The sequence below is a fragment of the Prinia subflava genome, chromosome 9, assembly GCF_021018805.1.
Source record: "Prinia subflava isolate CZ2003 ecotype Zambia chromosome 9, Cam_Psub_1.2, whole genome shotgun sequence".
NCBI classification, from domain to species: Eukaryota; Metazoa; Chordata; class Aves; order Passeriformes; family Cisticolidae; genus Prinia; species Prinia subflava.
This window is the reverse complement of record NC_086255.1, coordinates 15,301,474-15,319,342: the sequence shown is the minus strand read 5'-3', so window position 1 is coordinate 15,319,342 and position 17,869 is coordinate 15,301,474. Positions and strand designations below refer to the sequence as shown.

The window sequence follows — 17,869 nt, the reverse complement described above, 5'->3', positions numbered from 1 at the left end:
AAACCATTAGCCATGGCTAATCTGATCAAGCATGAAATCTGAAAGATTAAAATGTTGCTTACAGTCTAGTGACCTCCACCACCACCCACCAGCCCCCCCGAGGGCTTTATCTGGTTAGTTCAGTGAACAAGTCAGGCCACAGATGTGTAGTCAGTTCCAGCAAGCCTTATTAACTAATTTATTAGTTGGTGGGGTTGATTAGCTTAGCTGCAGTGGCATGTAGGCTGTCATTGGGACCAGTTGGAGTCCAGAAACACTCCTGCAGCACTGAGCGTGAACAAAGAAGGTTTGCCTGGATTTGGCATCCTGGGCAGGATGGCATCACCACAGGTCTGCTGAGGCACATTACGTCAGATTTAGTGCTGGCCCTGATGGAGGTGAATGCTTGTGTGGGAAATGATGCTGAGCTGGGATCCCCACCACGGTGAGTAACACCAGGCTTGTCCCAGTGTGGTGTCAACAGTGCCATTTGGGCCTTGGGGGATGGCACAGCAACACAGATGTATCTGCAACATATTCCTCAAGCACATCATTGCTGTCTGTATTTTATCCAGGTTTTCCTGTTTTCCCAGATATTCTAGGGGTTGTTACCCAAATGGTGCTCTTTGCCTGATGTCACAGAATACACTGATCACGTGTTTGTGAAGGCAGTCTGGCTTTGTCAGCATTTGAGTTTTGGGCATTGTAACAGCAACCCCCAAATCATTCTGTAGATCAAGCACACCTTCCCTTCCCTTGGGTTCCCAGTGAGTTCCATGTTCAGGTTGCTGGGAGAACAGAGACGCTCTTGTCACTGACAGTGAATATTGTGTACTTGGGCAAGAGGAACTGCCAGCAGCTGACAATGTGTGTAAGGGGCTCCTATTTCTAGTCCTGAGCACCTGCATTGTTGCCTTAACATTTCTTTTTACCCCTCCTGTGCATTGTAAAGCTTAGCACCATGATTTTATGTTTATGTCATGCATGAGGTGGTTTTTAATGCTTTGCCTCTGAATAAGGTTAATTCATTCCCATTGCCTGAGAAGTCTTTGGATTACTTCCTCTGGCATCTGTTTGGATATGTTACTAACCGAACTGGCAAAATTCTAAATGCCATGTGTTGGGTAAGCAGATGCCCAGTTCATAATGTGTTTACTTGGCTTTCACCCCAGAGTTTGGGAATTAAATGTGGTTTGTGGTTAAGTATCTTTTGAGTACCTGTGAGACTGTGAGAAATAAAGAAATATGTATTAAAGGATGCTATCAAAAGTAGTTGCACATTACCATATCACAGTCTATTTATCTCTGGCAAAATCCAGATAATTCATGTTTTATTTAAATAGAAATTGATGGTGTTTTCACTTATTTGCTGGTGTGCTGAGTTAAGCAATGCTTATGCTAACTACAGTAATTTTTTTTCTTTCCTTTTTTTTTATGAAACAGATGGTGCCAACTGTTTCAAAAACATTTTTTCAGTTGTTTTTTCTTTAACAGATTGCTAGCTTTAAAACAACTTTAAAAAAATTCTTTACTGGTTTTTCCTTGAGATAACTAGTATTTTTCTAGTCATCACTAAGAACTGCACCATGTGTTTTAAAATGCAAAAAATTATGCAAAAAGTTCCTTTTTTTATTTTGCATTTAGAAAGATTGGTGTTTGGACAGAGATGAGAATTAGAGTTAAAAAATGAAGCATGGCAATAGGATGGGTTTGGAATGGGAGGAATGCTTTGGCTTTACAGCTGATTTAGATGTGTGATGCAGCAGTCTGATCCTTTCGTGTTTCCCTGTTTTTAAGTTTGTTATCCTGTTATCTGATAAAATAAAGCACATTTGTCCCTACTGCTCCATATGGGACATGAGGGAGATCTCATGAAAAACAAAACAGTGTAAGCAAAGTTGCACAACGTAACATGAAATCATTCTCATGCTTTAATTTAAAAACAATTGGTGCAACAGTGTGAGCCTCTCTGATTCTCTCCAAAGGACTGTTTAGATGGGAACACTGTTGTTGTAGTCGTTTGACTGATCTTGATTTCATGGATGAAGACCATTTCCATGGTTAATTCCATTGCCACTGCAGTGGCAGTTGTAGTTTCTGCCAGAGGAACAAGAGTGAACAGTTGCAAGGAGAAAGGATGGAGTCATAATTTCAATTTCTTTAGTTATATTTACAAGAGGGTATGTGGTTTGTCCAAATACAGCAGGCTATTCTAGAAAACTGCCTGGCTTAACTGATAGGATACCACCGGAGTCCAGCATGAAATGCCAAGCCAATTTTTGTATTTAAAAAGCTGAAGTCAGAGATCATAGTATTTGTCAGAATGGGAACTGACATTCCCTGTCCAGAGTTACATTGTATGGCAAAGAGAGATTCTGGGAGGGTTTTTAGATGTTGTTTATGTATGTTCCAACACACGCGTGCAGTGTCACGTTTTACCCACTGACATCTGAGGCCGTGCCTGTGATTTGTAGTCCCTGTGTCTTCCCACAGCAGGGCAGCATAATCCCAAATCAGTGCAAGTTACAAAATGTGTTGTGGCAAAATGCAGTACACACCAATGTGCTCTTCTGTAACTGTGTGACTTCAGCTTGGTTTTGCAGAGAATTTTCTTGGAGGTTTTTGGTGACTCTTGTTTGAGCCTCCCTTTTAAAAGCTCTTTACACTGTTTCCTGTCTTGTCCTAAATGTTTGAGGATTCTTGGGGCTGTACTGGTGATTTTTAAATTACTATCTTTGAGACTGCTGTGCCAGGTATCTAAGAGCATTCAAGGAGCTTACTTCATGTAACAGAATTTCTGTCTCTAAAATGATGCTATTTGCAGCTGCTTTTTCTAGGGGAAAACAAGAATCTGGTGAGGCAAAATACAAAAGTATTTTTGAGCCATCCAAGCCTAGGCAGAACAAATCTGATTCTGAAGTAACATTGCAGGATCATTCTCTCCCAGCTTTCATGTTGCTTTCAACAGATCCTCCTTTCTTTCAGAAATGGTAGGTTGCTGTAGAAGAAACCACAATTTTTAGCCAGCATTTGACCCTTTTTCAGTAATTTTAACATGTCTAAGTACATAAAAAGCTTTCCATGTTTATCTCTAGAGGTAGCGAGACTACTTTTGTCAAATGGAAGGAGTTAAATGTTTGTCTTATTCTCATCAACCTCTCCTAAAACCCAAGTAGATTTTACTGTGGGTTTTACATCTCATCCCTCCCCAATACTATTTTTATTAAATGTCACTTTTTCTTTGTTTTCTAAATGGAAATTCATGAATTGATCTGTAAGTATTATGGGCTTCAGGATAAAAGCTGTCTTTTGAATAGTGCTGTCGAAGACTTAATATTATTTTGTGCTTTGTAGTAGCGTGTGCTATCTTGTTTTGGTAATAATTTATGAAGCACCAAATGATCCTTTCAAGTCACTGAACTATGTTGAAGGGGTTGTTGCAGGGGGTGGTGCAGAGACAGATTCTGTACTAACACTGCAGAAATTCATTGTTCTGATGGTCATCTAAAAAGTAAGTTGTTCCCTATTCCCACCCTGATCAGCTGTAATTACTTAATGCATTAAATACTTGTGCTCTCTTCATGAAGTCCTACAAGCATTGTATTTGTAAAATTATGCATTCAGTTCCTAGGATCAGTTCAGTGTTTCTACCCCTAAAATAATGATGCAATAATCTAAAATTGGTGCAAGATCATTGTAATACACCCATCATCAATTTATCAAAGGTAATAGCCCTAATTATACTTGTGTCCTCTCAAATGAGAGGTTAGGACTGGCAGTGTGAGTATTTCAGGTGCTGGATGTGCTGTGGGTGCCTCTGCCCAAGGCTTGCAGCAGCTCAGAGCTGGTGTCTCCCTCAGCTGTGTCAGTGCTGTGCTCGGCAGGTTGTGTCTGTTCCATACCATGCAAATCCTGCCTGATTTTGAGACTTACACTGTGTCTGAGGAGTGATTACAGCAACAGTGTGACCAGCAGTCAGCTGTATGCCAGTGCAGGCTGGGCAGTTTCATTAATAAAGGTACACACAACTTTGGAGAGGATTTCGTAAGTCCAGTACGTTTGGGTTTTTGGGTTTTTTATATACACTATTCTGATCTCCCAGGGACATGCATACTCTTACTCACCAGAAACAGTTTGGGGTTTTCTTTGGTTTTGAGAGGAATTTGTTTTTCAACATAATCCAATTTTTGGAAAATTCCTTCTGTTAATAAGAAGGGTTTTTCAAGTTGCATATTTTTCTTATAGTCAACAAAGACAAGAAATTTGAACAAACCAGAACCTGAAAACAATTCACATGTGAGTGAACATTCATACCAGTTATTAGCACCACAGCAGCAAATGACAAATGGATTAAAAGAAGGGAAGCCAGGCTTAGTGCTGAAGCTCTGCATTCTGCCTTTAGAAATGTTTTACAGCTCACAGAGAGTTACAATCATACAAAAATCAGAAAATATGTTACTAGCTTCATCTGTGCAAATGACATGGGGTGTCTTCTTTTTGATTGAAGTACTTTACTTTGAAGCTCTTGACAACAGTCCCAAATATTTTGTGTATCCCAGCTCTAGTAAGTGCTGCTTGCTTTCTTCTTTAAAAAGAAATGTTAAGAAAAACATATAATTTAAAGTGAAAACTATTCTTATTGTAAAACCCAATATCAAATTTAATTTTAAATAACTGAAATCCAGCTAGCCTGGATTTTTGGACTAGTGCTTTCTTCCTCTGAAAATTCATTTTACCTCATGCTGGTACTGTGCTTGAAATAGAAACTGAAATCAAGCAGAGCATTTATATTTCTGTAGAATTTTTCCATGTTAATGTTAGTTGGAGTAGGACTAAAAAATGGTGTTTTTGCAAAGAAGAGTAACAGGTTTTGTTCAAACTTGGAAACTGATCTCTCTCATTAAGCCATCTGCTCAGAGTAAAAGCAGCAGCAACAGACCTGACCCCTCCAGATGAGGGCCAAGAGCTGTTCTGCCCAGAGCAGTCATTACATATTGCCCTTGAAAATCAAAATTCAAAAAATTCAGTTCTGAATTGAGTTGGGTTTTTATATTTATGAGTGTGAATGCTTGTTTTTCTCATGATGCTGACTCAGTAAACTTCACAAAGATAGCTTCCACCTCATCAAATATTTAGTTTTTGTCATATGAAATTCATGTGACTGCTGCTACAACTTCAGTAACCAAATTGTATGTTAGAGCCTTTATTTTATGTTTTTATACCCTTTAATTCTGATTTATAGCTGCTATAGATCATGTTGCAGTCTGAAGTCTGATGTTGAAAATGGCTGTGACCTTTGAAAGAGGAGACAACACTATAAATTTGCTGTTGTAATATTTTATACTAGTTTAGAAGTAAAATGTCAGATAAAGAGAGGCTTTAGTCTGCCTGTAGAATATTCTTTTGGTTAAAAAACCACAAAAAATTCCAAGTAATTTATTTCAGACTTTTCTTTTTAAATACAGGTGGGTGGGAGTATTTTTACTACAGGACAAACTGAGATGGCATATGTGTACTGTTCTTTGGGGGCTTTTTTACCCATAAGTGGTGAAAGTAAAGTCATGATGACTAGAAAATCCTTTTTGCTTCATGACATGTTTTGGAACTGAGAAGACTTTATAAATCTTTAGCTGTATGTATTTACTGCAGCACTACAGAAACGTTGTCCTTTCTACTGAGGAAACATTGAGGCACCTCTCCCATGTCCCACAAATAATGCATCTGCAGAAAGCAAAGGTTCTGTGGGTGGATTTGGTTTCTTCTTCCACTTAAATGGAAGTGGAGAAAAACGCTCCGTAATATTTATGACAAAATGGAAGGTTTCTGTTTTCTCTGTTATTTGTGATATGGTAAGACCATTATTAGTAATGGTTAACTGTTAGTTTGAATTATTTTGGTGATCTCATGATGTGGGCTATTTAGTGCTAAGACTGGAATTATGAAGACATGCAATTTATTTTACAGAAGCTACTGATACAGAACCTCAGTGTTCATTCAGCTCTTCTCTCTGATCCACTCCATTGCTGCCTTTTCTTCTTATGTCTCCTGTCTTCATTTGACATGTATGCTTCATTTTATTGCTATTAAGATTCAGGACCCAATTATTTTTCAATGTAACTGAGGCTATGGAGTACAATCCTTTAATTAAAATCAAACAAGCCTTTCCCCAGTACCTGTCTGTAATGCGGCACATGAGGAATTTCTTACATATCACACCAGCCAGACTTAGTCTGGTATTCATGAAAAACATGTAAAAATGTGAATGTACAGAAATAGAAGAGTCACTGTAAGATTCTAGACTGTTCCTATTTCTTATGCACCTTTGTTTTTTAGAGAAAAGAATCAGCTGACAGGGTCAAACACTGCCATATAAAATTAGACCCACTGAAAGAAATTAATCTTTGCAGCCCTGACTAATACATAATTTCACTCTTCCGCAGTAGCTAAGTGAGATTACAGCCTTTTCTATTTTGAGGTTTCTTAAGTATTTAAAGCCTTTGAAGTTTTTTGAAAATGCAGTCATGTCACTGCAATGTTTAAAGGAAAGTCTGCAGTTTCTCTAACACCTCGGATTTTTATTTTTCAAAAATGAGTTTAATTTTTAATAGTCGTTTCATCTTTGGATTTAGAAATGTGTTTTATTCATGTTCAAAGCATCTTCTAATAAGATTACTAAGGTGACTTTGAACAATGACCCTTGTCATCACATTAACTGATTTAGAAATTTGGTTCACACTGTTTCTAAATGTTCCTTTCCTGTGGGCTTTTAAAACAACTTTATTCTAAAAGTTCTCGTAAATACAACCAGAATCCAGTTCAAAACTATTTTTAAAACCTAGTTAAAGAAAGAGAAAAAAAGAAAGTGAAATATATATTTCATGAAAAGTTACGTCTATTTAAATCTATTCTTTGAGGTAGCTATCTCAACCATCTAACATTAACCCTAAAGAAAAGAGACTAGAACATTAATTTTCTTTGCCATTTTAACTCCATCCATTTTTTTACATAATATGAGCTGGATTTATATATTGAAATACTTTTATAAGAAATCTGAGGTCAATGGTAGATTTTATTGCAATCCTGTAGCTGAAAAATCATCCGAAATGACACAGTCTAAATGGCTGAAAGATGTGCTTCGAAGGTAGCTCAGCCTGTTTCAAGTAGTCCCTCCCTTTTGCAGATGAAATCAATGCATGTGAGTACCCTCAGGCTCTTCTGACTTGCTGTGCACAATGTAAAGAGGAAGTTGTTCCCTTCATTCTCTTAATTCTGCCACTCAGCCTCAGTGTTATAAAACTGAAAACAGGTGATCCTTGGATTACGATTCTTGTATGTGATTTGGCAAGTGGGCTGAATTTTGGGAAGTATGGATTTCAGATCAATTACATGTAAAATCAGTAGCTGATATGCAGACACGTGACATGGAGATTCAAATACTCGTTGACCTTATTGAACTCTGCATTACAGTATTTCACTTTGTTTGAAAAGAGCCCAGATTCTAGGGACCAGAAATAGGTTAATCCTTCCCTGTTGGCTATGTAACATTTGCATGCCAAAATGCTGGCCTTGTACCAGAAGATTCAGCTCATGGTTGATGCATTTCAACAACAGTTTATCTACTGTTGTTCTCAAATGCAAGAACTAAATTATTAATTACTTTGAGTAGTCACAAGTTGAGCATAAAATGTTAAATAACTAATTTAAAATGTTAAATAACTAATTCAGTTATTATAATAAAATGGAACTAATTTACAATTAACTGAAATTCCAAAGAAAAACTTGTGATTAAACTCAATCCACTCTGGACTTCATTAAGTGAGAGAACTGTGCTGTTACTCCATTAATACTTTCCTGAAATAAGCCTTTACCACTAAATAACTAGAGATTGTCCAGACAACCTTTACTCTCATGATGTTTGCAATTAATCTCTTAAACTGAACAGAGTATAAAAATTCTAATATAAAAACTTTGTTCCTACCTTCTCCTATGGGTTACAAAACACAGTTGGTGATTTCCTTTTACTCCACCAAGCTGTGCCTAACCATGGAGCTGTAAAAGAAAGGTGTTACCAGATTCAGAAGAATAAAAGAAAACCTTTTCTTTTTTAAACATGCTCTTTTCATAAACGCTGTGAAATGCAGTCAGGTTTTTTCCGATGAGCCATGGCAGGCATGAAGCTGGATAATCTTTAACTCTTGAGAAATACTTAGGTCTTTTCTGTAAGCTCTGCAAGCTGTGGCTTGCTAAGCTGAGTGGTGTCCACAGGGCCAGTAAGTTTATTTTCTCTCACATGCCTAATACATATAATGCACATTCTGCCCTAATGAAGGTATATGGGTAGGTCTTTGCAGTTAATAACATTGAGGAAGGATGGGCAGAGTACATGCATAATGCACTACTGGCTAAAACTCCAGTATGACTGCCTGTAATTTGTACCAACATGCCAGCTTTTAACATAAAAGTATGAATATCAAGATCTTCTTTTATTAGAAAGGCAGAATAGGCACCTGAATATGCTTTCCATCTAGCATGTTGTTTTGAGGAGAGGTCACTGAAGCCTTACACAAGCTGTGCTTTCAGTAACACAGAAAGGTCCCATCATTAGAGAAGATATACCAATGTTGGTATTAATTGAAATAGAGATTTTTTTCCTGACTTTGTAGGCTGGTTTATGCCAAAATGCTTTTGCCAAACTGTAACAACTTTAGTTCCAAGTGTATCTTGCGTTTCAAATGGCAACCTTGTTTCAAGCTTGTGGGACACAGTGTATATGCCAGATTCTCCAGTTTATTCTCAGCAAGGTTAACTGAAATTAGAGCAACTGGACAAAATTACCCTTTCATATGGAAATTGTGTCACTGTTTGAATGTCAGAATAGGACATGTACAGAGGAGCTCAGTTCTTACACTGCTTCCCATAATGAATCTCGGAGCTCAGGGTCGAGGATCTCCTATGTTTGCTTCATAAATTCTTCCACAGAGCATTAAAATGTTGAGGTTTATCAAATATTTTACTTCTTGAGAAAAAATGGGTAATTTTTAAAGTGATATATTTGTGAAGCACAGGTAGGAGAATATGCTGAAGCACATGATGCTGGGGAATTTGAAGCAACTTTCAGCATCTGCTAAACTGCACCTAGTGTGTGATAATTCTTTATTCAGTGCCAATTTTGGCACGGGTATTTTTCAATTTAATTTTTTTATACTGGAACCTGAATTCAAAGTGCATCTTCTACTATGGAGTTCCAATCAAATGAAGTGCATCCATGGAAGCACATGTTTTCCTGGATGAATAAGTAGATGCAGCTCTGAACAGTGGCATTGTGATGAAGAGGGTAAGTCTTCAGTAGTAGCAATGCCCAGAACTGCTCATGGGGAAAAGCTACACCTTTCTGAATTTAAGGCTTTTACATCCATATGTGATTCTAGAAAATGAGTAAAAACACCTTTAACTTTGGCAGGTATCTTTCTTGTCCATATCAGCTTCTATGATCCTGATATTATCTGAAGTTCTGTTCTTTATTTTTCGTTTTTGTGTAATCTTCAGTACCAGAAGTCCTTGAATGGTAGGAATAGATGTGCAGTTTCCAGATTTTGAAGTGGTGCTGGACATCATGTCATGCTAGTCCAGCCTCCTCCTTTCCTAGGTCAGCACAAGGCTGCTCTGTGAACAGCCTCTGTCTTTGGTGGATCCTTGTGGACCTCGCAGCAGGAGAAGGGTTTATTCATAGAGGTCTAGAGAAGTGAGGAGCTTTTACCTCACTGAACTTCATGGCAGGCTCTAGCCCCAGGTTAGAAAACTGAAACCTCGCCAACTTGGCTGCTCTTCTGATTTAGCAACCAGAGAAGAACAGCAAGTTTGGTTAACTTTAACTGCTTGGGAAATGATGATACCATTTACTGTACCCCAAAAGGGTGGTCACCTCCAACTACCACAGCTGTAACCTCTCACTATGACCCAGAGATGCCCCTGAAAACAGACACAGAAGCAGCAAATGACAGAGGTCACACCCAGTGTGCTCACATTGAGAAAACTGTGCTGTAGTGATTGTGGAGCAGAGGAGCAGTGCCTGCTCCATGGGAGTCCTCTCAGCCAGGCAGCTCCAGTGGTCAGCAGCCTGGTGTTACCTGGCTTTGCTGCGTGCAGAGAGTGCTGGACTGGTTTCACTTCTCGGGTAGCAGAAGCGTGGGCTGCTTGGGTCAACTCTTCATGCACATTTAACAACATGAAATAGAACTCAAGAAAGTTTTCTTGGTAGTTGCATTCAGCAGAGCACTGAGTGCTAAGTACTTAGGTTTAGTGCTAATTTAAAGTCCTAAAACTCTGAATCACATGAAACAATTTTAGTAGACTTTCTTCTTTCTTTTGAATTGCTTTATTTAATATAACAACAGCAGGTCTTTTATTAATAAGAAAGCACAAAGCATGTTCTTCTTTTTCACTGAGCTTACTGTTTTTAGTGAACATTTTTTTCACATTTAAGTGTGTATGCATAGAATTTTTTTCTGTTTACCTGCCCACTTTCTTAGCCCTCTCTTCTCGAATTTATTAATTGTATATAGTAAATAGACATTTTGTGCCTCCACTGTAAGATGTTATTCACTGATACCAGCAGATACCACTGGTAAATAGCTCCAATACAGTTGGATAATAGAAACTCTCATTCACCAGCCTGCATTCTCACTGCTCAGAACCATTAATTAATCAAATAAACATCCTCAGATACAGCAAATACTTCTGTGTCTATTCTGAAATTAGTACTGTGGGGATCTGTAATGTGGGGATATGGTCAGTGAATTTAATTTATGAAAACAAACCACCAGCCTTAACATTTATTTGTAATTTGTGTATTTTACCCACTTCTCTGGCTTGTTTGTTTAAAAAAGGCTCTATAAATTAATCTGTTACTTTTCTTTCTTGTGCCCTTATCCTTTCCAAGGTTACGCCTTTCTGCTGTTCCAGGAAGAAAGCTCTGTACAAGCTCTGATAGATGCCTGTCTGGAAGAAGATGGAAAACTTTACCTGTGTGTGTCAAGTCCCACAATCAAGGATAAACCGGTGAGTAGCTTATGCCATGACAGTTATGCTGGTTGCTAACCCATTTGCTGTTACTCTTTTCAGTTAATAAATAAATAGAAAATAACTTAGAGTTAATTACTTGTCATTTCCTATTTCTGACCTTGCTGTTACATTGAATTGACTTCCTGTATCAGCATAACATGGTTTTAACATTTGCTTCTTTCTGATAAACGCCATGTTCCATTAACTTTATATTTGGTTCTCCTGGTATGCTTCAGGAGTGTGCATCCTTTTGCAGTGTTAGCTGTAAAACAATGGAATGGTAATTTTTCATCTGTTTGATTTGAGAGGAATAAACCCTTATGTGATGAAATGAAGAAATTTAACCCTGCCATATTAAGATCCAGATAGCATCAAGTATCCTCTGTATTTAGTTAGGTTTATTAATTATTTTTTATTCATTCAGTAGCTAATCAATATATAATTTAGGCCTCATTTACCTTATAGAAACTGTGGGGTAAAATCAACTACTGCAGACAGCTATAGCAGAGTAGAAGACATACAAGAACCTGTTTTTATTGTTCACATCTCTAACATTCTTTAATGCTGGTCGCTTTTTGTGCCTATGGAGATAATACAAATGAGGTGAAAACTGCAGAAAAATAAGAAAAATTATGCTGTCTTGTACTATTAAAAATCTTGCGGAGGTAAATGAACAACCCAGGACTGCAGCACAGTGAGCAGACTTGTGTGACTCAAATGGATCAAAAAATGGATTGATGAGCAGCTTTATCTAAATAACTTCTGAGCAGGTCTTTTTTTGTGGAATCTAAAGATTTCTTATCAGCTGTGTTGCTTGCTGCTCACTAGAAATGTGCATTCACATATTATACAAATTCCTTTTGTATGCAAGCACAGAAATGAATTTTATCAGCTCATAACAGTGCTTTTAAATTTGTGGATCACTGTATGTGATTTCAGGAAAGCCAGAAGCCCAAACTGCGACTGTAATTGCACATACATGGTAAAATGTTCTGAAAGTCCTTTCATGAGGTTCTTCCTGTGATGGCAATTAGGCGCAGGGAATTAATGAGCGTAGGAGTTGGTGAGGAGATTTAACTCAAGCCTGGCCTCTAGAGGTGGTAAATGTGTTGTCCCCCTTCTTCCAGATACTTGGACAAGGTACCTTCTCAAATTGTCTTCATTCCTATAAAAGCAACTTACTCCTTCTGAAAAGTTAATGTGTTTTGTTTCTAATTATAGGAGGATTTGGCAGGTTTTTCTTAATTTTAATTAAGTGGCCAAGTTCCTCTGCTAAAAGTGATCCTTAATACAGGTGCAAATTCGACCTTGGAACCTAAGTGACAGTGACTTTGTGATGGATGGGTCTCAGCCTTTGGATCCAAGAAAAACAATCTTTGTTGGAGGAGTTCCACGGCCTCTCCGAGCTGGTGAGTAGAAGGAAAATGTGGGACATGTACAGATGAAGTAGAAAAGATGAGGAAAGATAAATAGTATCTGTAAAAGATCAGAAAATGGACCCTGTATTTTCCAAAAATCACAGCTTGCTTTCTAAGACAAGGAGTATCTTCCTCTTTACAAAATACAAAAAGTGAACATTTTTTTTCCTTTTAAACAGATTACTAATTAGGATTACCAGTAGAAAGAGTTTTCCCCAGCTTTGCATAATATCCTAGAACTTGGCTGATTTTTTGTAATATAGTGTAGACCATCTTAATCCGAACCCTGATTTGTTTGCTGAGGTGCAGACAAGTTTCCCTTGCCTTTGACAAGAAGACAAATACCAGACCCTTCTCCCAGACCCTTTCCAAACCAATTCCAACCTCAGCTCTATGATTTCTGTTTCACTTATTCAACCCTTACCTTAACTCTTCCATGGAGCTATGGACTTGGCCTCTCAGCTGTTGTCCACTGGGCAGAAAAATTTCTCCCAGCCCAGGTCTCTTGTTGGCCTCACATGGCAAGACCATTTTCCAGACTTACTCCTAACGTAGCTTCTTTCCCTCCATTTTTTTTTCTTCACCCTTAGCTCTTTTTCTTCGCTTTTATTTGCTGAGCCATAGACATGACTCCTTAGCTTTTGGCCAGAGGAAGGATTTATCCCAGCCCAGGACTCCTGGCAGTCCTCATTTTGTTTTGAAGGCCCCTTTTGAGCACTGCTCCCAGTTGTAGCTCAACCCTCATTGCTTTCTTCTAATCCTGACAGTTTTGGTGAGCCAACAACAAAGTCATGAAGCAATTTAAAACATTTCTTCTAGCCAGATCTTTTGGCAGCCCTGACTTCTGTTGATACTCCCTTTCCATCCTCACTCCAAGGCAGCTGCATGGTTTGTCTCGTCCTCTCAAGCGTAATCCTAATCCTAATCCTGGAAAACTGTAGTAGACCAGGCCTCTCAGTCACTGTCTGGAAGAAAGATGTTCCTTGTAGCCCTCAGTTTCCTTCAGCAGCCACTTTCCAGCCCCCACTGGGACTTCAGCTGAGTTCACTTTATCTTTTGCCTAATGCTAAATCTTTTGGGAAGCTGTACCAACGTCCCCCAGCCATTGCTGACAGTAAGATTTCTCTTATTCCAGGTTTCTTGGCAGCTTTCACTTTCCTCACCATCTTAAAATAAGGCCCAATTGTAAGGTGGTAGTTATGTAAATAGTGACAATTAAACATTAGCTCATTCCTAATGATAGCCTTTATAAAACTGCGTGCCATTTGGCCTGTCATAGAGCACATTGGAAATGCATTACATTTGAAAACTGATGCCTTTAAATAGGTAACTTCTCCAAAGCAGACAAAGTTTCCATTTCTTCTTGTTTGCAGCTTTAAAGATCAGATGCAGAAGTTTTTCCTATTTGAACACTGCCTGGTTTCCTTGCCCTGGAATCCTATATATTCTTTCTCTATTGGCAAGAGTAACTTAGTGGAACCACTATTTTAATTGTGTTTGTTATGTTTATTCTGTACTGTCACTTTTTGAGATCACTACCCAAGTGATCATTCCAAATCATTAGAAAGCAGAAGAATCAATTAATCACTGCATTATGCTGGTAGTTGTTCCTTACTCTTTGGAGCAAAAGTATTACCTGGTTTGGTAGAATGTTGTTGTTGGCTTGTTGCAAATGGACAAATTAGCATATGGTCTTCCCTGCACACAGATTTATACAAACACATAGACCTATTCAATTTACTAATCAGAATTTTGTCAGAACTACGAGAAGTTAAATATTTAGCATTCATGGGGTTTAATTTTGTTTTGGGTAGTTAAATGGTAACTTGCTACAGAAAGTGTTTTCACACTTTAGCACTAGAAAATGGCTGGCTTGGCAGGGCCTGTACAGGTCTCAGGTCTTGCTCAGTCCATCTCACAAGTCTGTGGGCCTGTGAGGTACAGAGAGCTTGGCTCAGTGGCCGTACAACCTTGCACAATTTACATGGCTCTTCCTGCTTTCTTCAGCCTCTTTACTTATGAATGCCCTCAGTTCTTCTCCTTAACTTTCTTTCTCTGTGTCCTCAGCCATGCACTCAACCTGTCTGATTTTGTGAATGATATTTATAACTACTTTAGAGTTATTGTTAGTGTCATAAAAAGCAACAAACCATTTTAAAAGATCCACAACCAAGATAATGTTCTACTAAAATACTAATTTAAAATGCACCTAAAGTGTAGGCTTGCTTTAGCTGCAGAAACTTCAGATGTTTCACAGATTTTTGTTTCCAATGTGAAACACATCTTTGATATCTTTTGAACCTTAGTACTTAGAGCAAAATACCAGATTCTAAAAGCAGGAATCTAAGTGATCTTACGTATAAACTAGCATTAAAAAACCTACCAAGTAAAACCAGAGTTTTATTATGCAATATTGTAAATTCTTGTTCATCTGATGCCTACTTTAACAGCATAACTCTGCATTTTCTTCACATTTCAGCCACATCAACTTTTTACAGAATATGGGTTTTGCCTTTATATTCTGCTGTAATTAATTTAATATTGATTCAGTCTGTGTTTCACTTTGCAATTTTAGACGTTGGAAGACACATCTGATAAGGCAAATGGTATTTTTTTAAATGCAACAACCCAAATGCAACACCCTTATTTATGCTAAATCCATTATATTTAACAATTGACTTCTTGCAGTTGAATTGGCAATGATTATGGACCGTTTGTATGGAGGTGTCTGCTATGCTGGCATTGATACCGACCCAGAGCTGAAGTACCCCAAAGGTGCTGGCAGAGTGGCTTTCTCCAACCAGCAGAGCTACATTGCTGCTATCAGTGCTCGCTTTGTCCAGCTCCAACACAATGACATTGATAAACGGGTAAGTAAAAGAGCATGCAGCAGAGTGCTTGGTACCAAACTGCACAGGTATTTAAGAAACCTGCATTAGCATTGTGCTGGAGAGCATTGTAAGTTCTGTTCTTCAGATGACATTTGTCAAATTTTTAAAAGCTTGTTTAAGCATCTAAAGCAGAATGAAAAAATACTTTAAACATCTTAAATAACTGTTTAGTGCTAAACACAGAAAACATTTAATTGTAAGCTTGTTTGTCCTTGGTTCTCTTTTGAATTCCGTAGGTCAAATTCCATAGCATTTCCCAGTTTCTTTCTCGTCCTTTAGACGTCCTTTAGCCTCTTGTGCATCAGTGGCTTTTATTTTAGTGACTGTTTGTATAGCTTCTGACAGTTTTGCTATTATTAGGCCATTTTCTGTCAGTAGTGTAGGTCTAGAGTTGAGGTCCCTAAAGCACAGGTTTATTGTAAGTAAAATAGGTGATGCTGACCTCAAAAATCTTCAGAATTATTTAACTCAAACCAAATGTTAAGAGATGCTTGATAGGCAGAAGGGGGAGAAATGAGATCGTTTTGTTCAGTCCATGTGAAATCCCTAAAGGGCTTTTCAAATATGGAGTGGAGTTACAGTATTCACTGAAATTTGACTTGAGCACATTAAAAAAAAAGCATTACTTACTTTCCAAAATTATTTTTTTCCTTTAGACCTTCTGTCTCCACCTCTTGATTACACATACAAACAACACCCATGTTTTTGAGGGCTCTGCATTTAGAATTATTCAAAAGCACACACAGCATGCACTGCTGCTGTGTATTTTTCTGATAGGGTTGGCTTGTTTTTTCTTTAATCCAGTGTAAATGGTTTCTTCAGAAGTCAGTTTAACAGGTATTGGGTGTGTCTGTTGTGTGCAGTATGCAGCCACACAGCTGCAAAGTTCAAACTATTTTGACTTTGTCTTCACAAATCTGAGTTGTACTTTTAGGCAGTTTCAAGGAGGTCATAGATCTATAAGTCCTCAAACAATTTCTGTATAGTGCTTTACACCATACTACATAACTAAGACAAGGCTTTCCTAAACATTTCCTGTCCATTAGATTCTGAAAAATCTTACAAAGAGATTGAGAAGATTACTTTTGGAGTCTTAATCACACATTGAACCCTTTGAGATTTATATATCAGCCATGCTTGCTAGAGGGTACTTTCTAATCATTAGGTTAAAGCCACAAAAGATGACTGCCCAGTAATTTTTTTCATCAATCTGTTCTTTTTCACTTGGTGGACTGATAATTCAAGTTCATTTAATTACCTTTTATCTGTTTTTGAAATAGATTTCTGTGTGAGTTTGAAGAAGTATGAAGTCTCTTAATGAATTCTTAAATCTTAATTTTTAAATCTAATAGATTGAAATCCCTGAACTTTACAGCAAACATTCTTAAAATTTTTTTACTAGTAAGCAATGCAAGAAAAGATGAGAGAGAGCAAAAGAGGCTGTTTGAGACCTTTCCAATTCATGCTTGGGAAATCTGAGTAGGTGGGGATCTAGAGCTGTGCTGGACATTGGACCTGCTTTCTTCCAGTTTCATTTGAGACAGTGATGTTTTATTTTACACGATGCTTCTAATTTTAGTGATATGGCATCTGATATGCAAAATGGCAGTTACTCAGACTTGTTCCATGCAATACTAGTAGCAGGGTGTAATTAAAAAATAGATTGGCAGCCCTAGCTGTTGCTTAGGCAAGAAATGTAACTCACTGTATAAGGTTTACTTCAAAGGAGTAACATTTGTTGAACTGTGATCAGGATGGGCTGAAGCAAATTCAGCATAAAGCTTTTTGTAGAATGTTTCTTGTCTTTCAGCTTAACATCTCATTCTACGTTTCTTTAAATCTGTATGTATTTGAGTGTTGTTAGTAGAGTCTTCCTTGCAATATACAAATGGTGCTGGACTGGCACATGAACAGTTACAGCAAAATTATTTATAATAAATGTATACTTCAATTTTTTCTGTCTTTTTTAGTGCAGTTGACTGTACTTAAACTACTTTATAAATAACATCAGAGAGCCGTAAGAATTAGACATGCATGAACTCATGATTTCCCTGGAATGAATGAACACTCAATTTAAATGTGTAGGCACAATTCATAGGAACACACTCAGTGTCTGTAATAGCATTGTTGCAAGTGCCTAATCATGCATCAGTCCTGCTGTGTTTGGCACAAGGGCTTTAAAAACAAAAGGCATTCCAGCCTCAAGTTGTTTACAGCTGAGTGTAGGACAAAAGTCAGCAGCTCTCCAGACTATTTGTAACTGATGGCAAGGCCCTAGTTGGAACTACAATGAAATGTTATTGCACCTCAAGAGCTAAAAATCTCTAGATAGTGATTTTTGCCAACAAAGTGGACAGCATTTAATGCAAAAGTATTTAATCTTGTTTAATTGGAATCTCTTACTAGTCTGGTCCTACATTTTGCAAATCACAAAAAATCCCAAAGAGACAAAAAACCTCTTCTGTGGAAAAGAACCTTTGAAACTCATTAGACCTCTGAAGTTTAGAAATATAATTTTCT

General features: G+C 37.7%; 1 protein-coding gene across 8 annotated transcripts in view; it reads left to right on the top strand.

Moving 5' to 3' along the window:
• Window positions 1-17,869, top strand: part of CPEB3 (cytoplasmic polyadenylation element binding protein 3) — an 80,010-nt gene that overhangs the window by 58,046 nt on the left and 4,095 nt on the right. For all 8 annotated transcript variants that reach the window (XM_063405588.1, XM_063405583.1, XM_063405582.1 and 5 more), the window contains exons 7-9: window positions 10,919-11,037; window positions 12,335-12,449; window positions 15,147-15,328. In XM_063405588.1, the coding sequence (XP_063261658.1) occupies window positions 10,919-11,037; window positions 12,335-12,449; window positions 15,147-15,328 (416 nt within the window). The remainder of the gene's footprint in view (window positions 1-10,918; window positions 11,038-12,334; window positions 12,450-15,146; window positions 15,329-17,869) is intronic.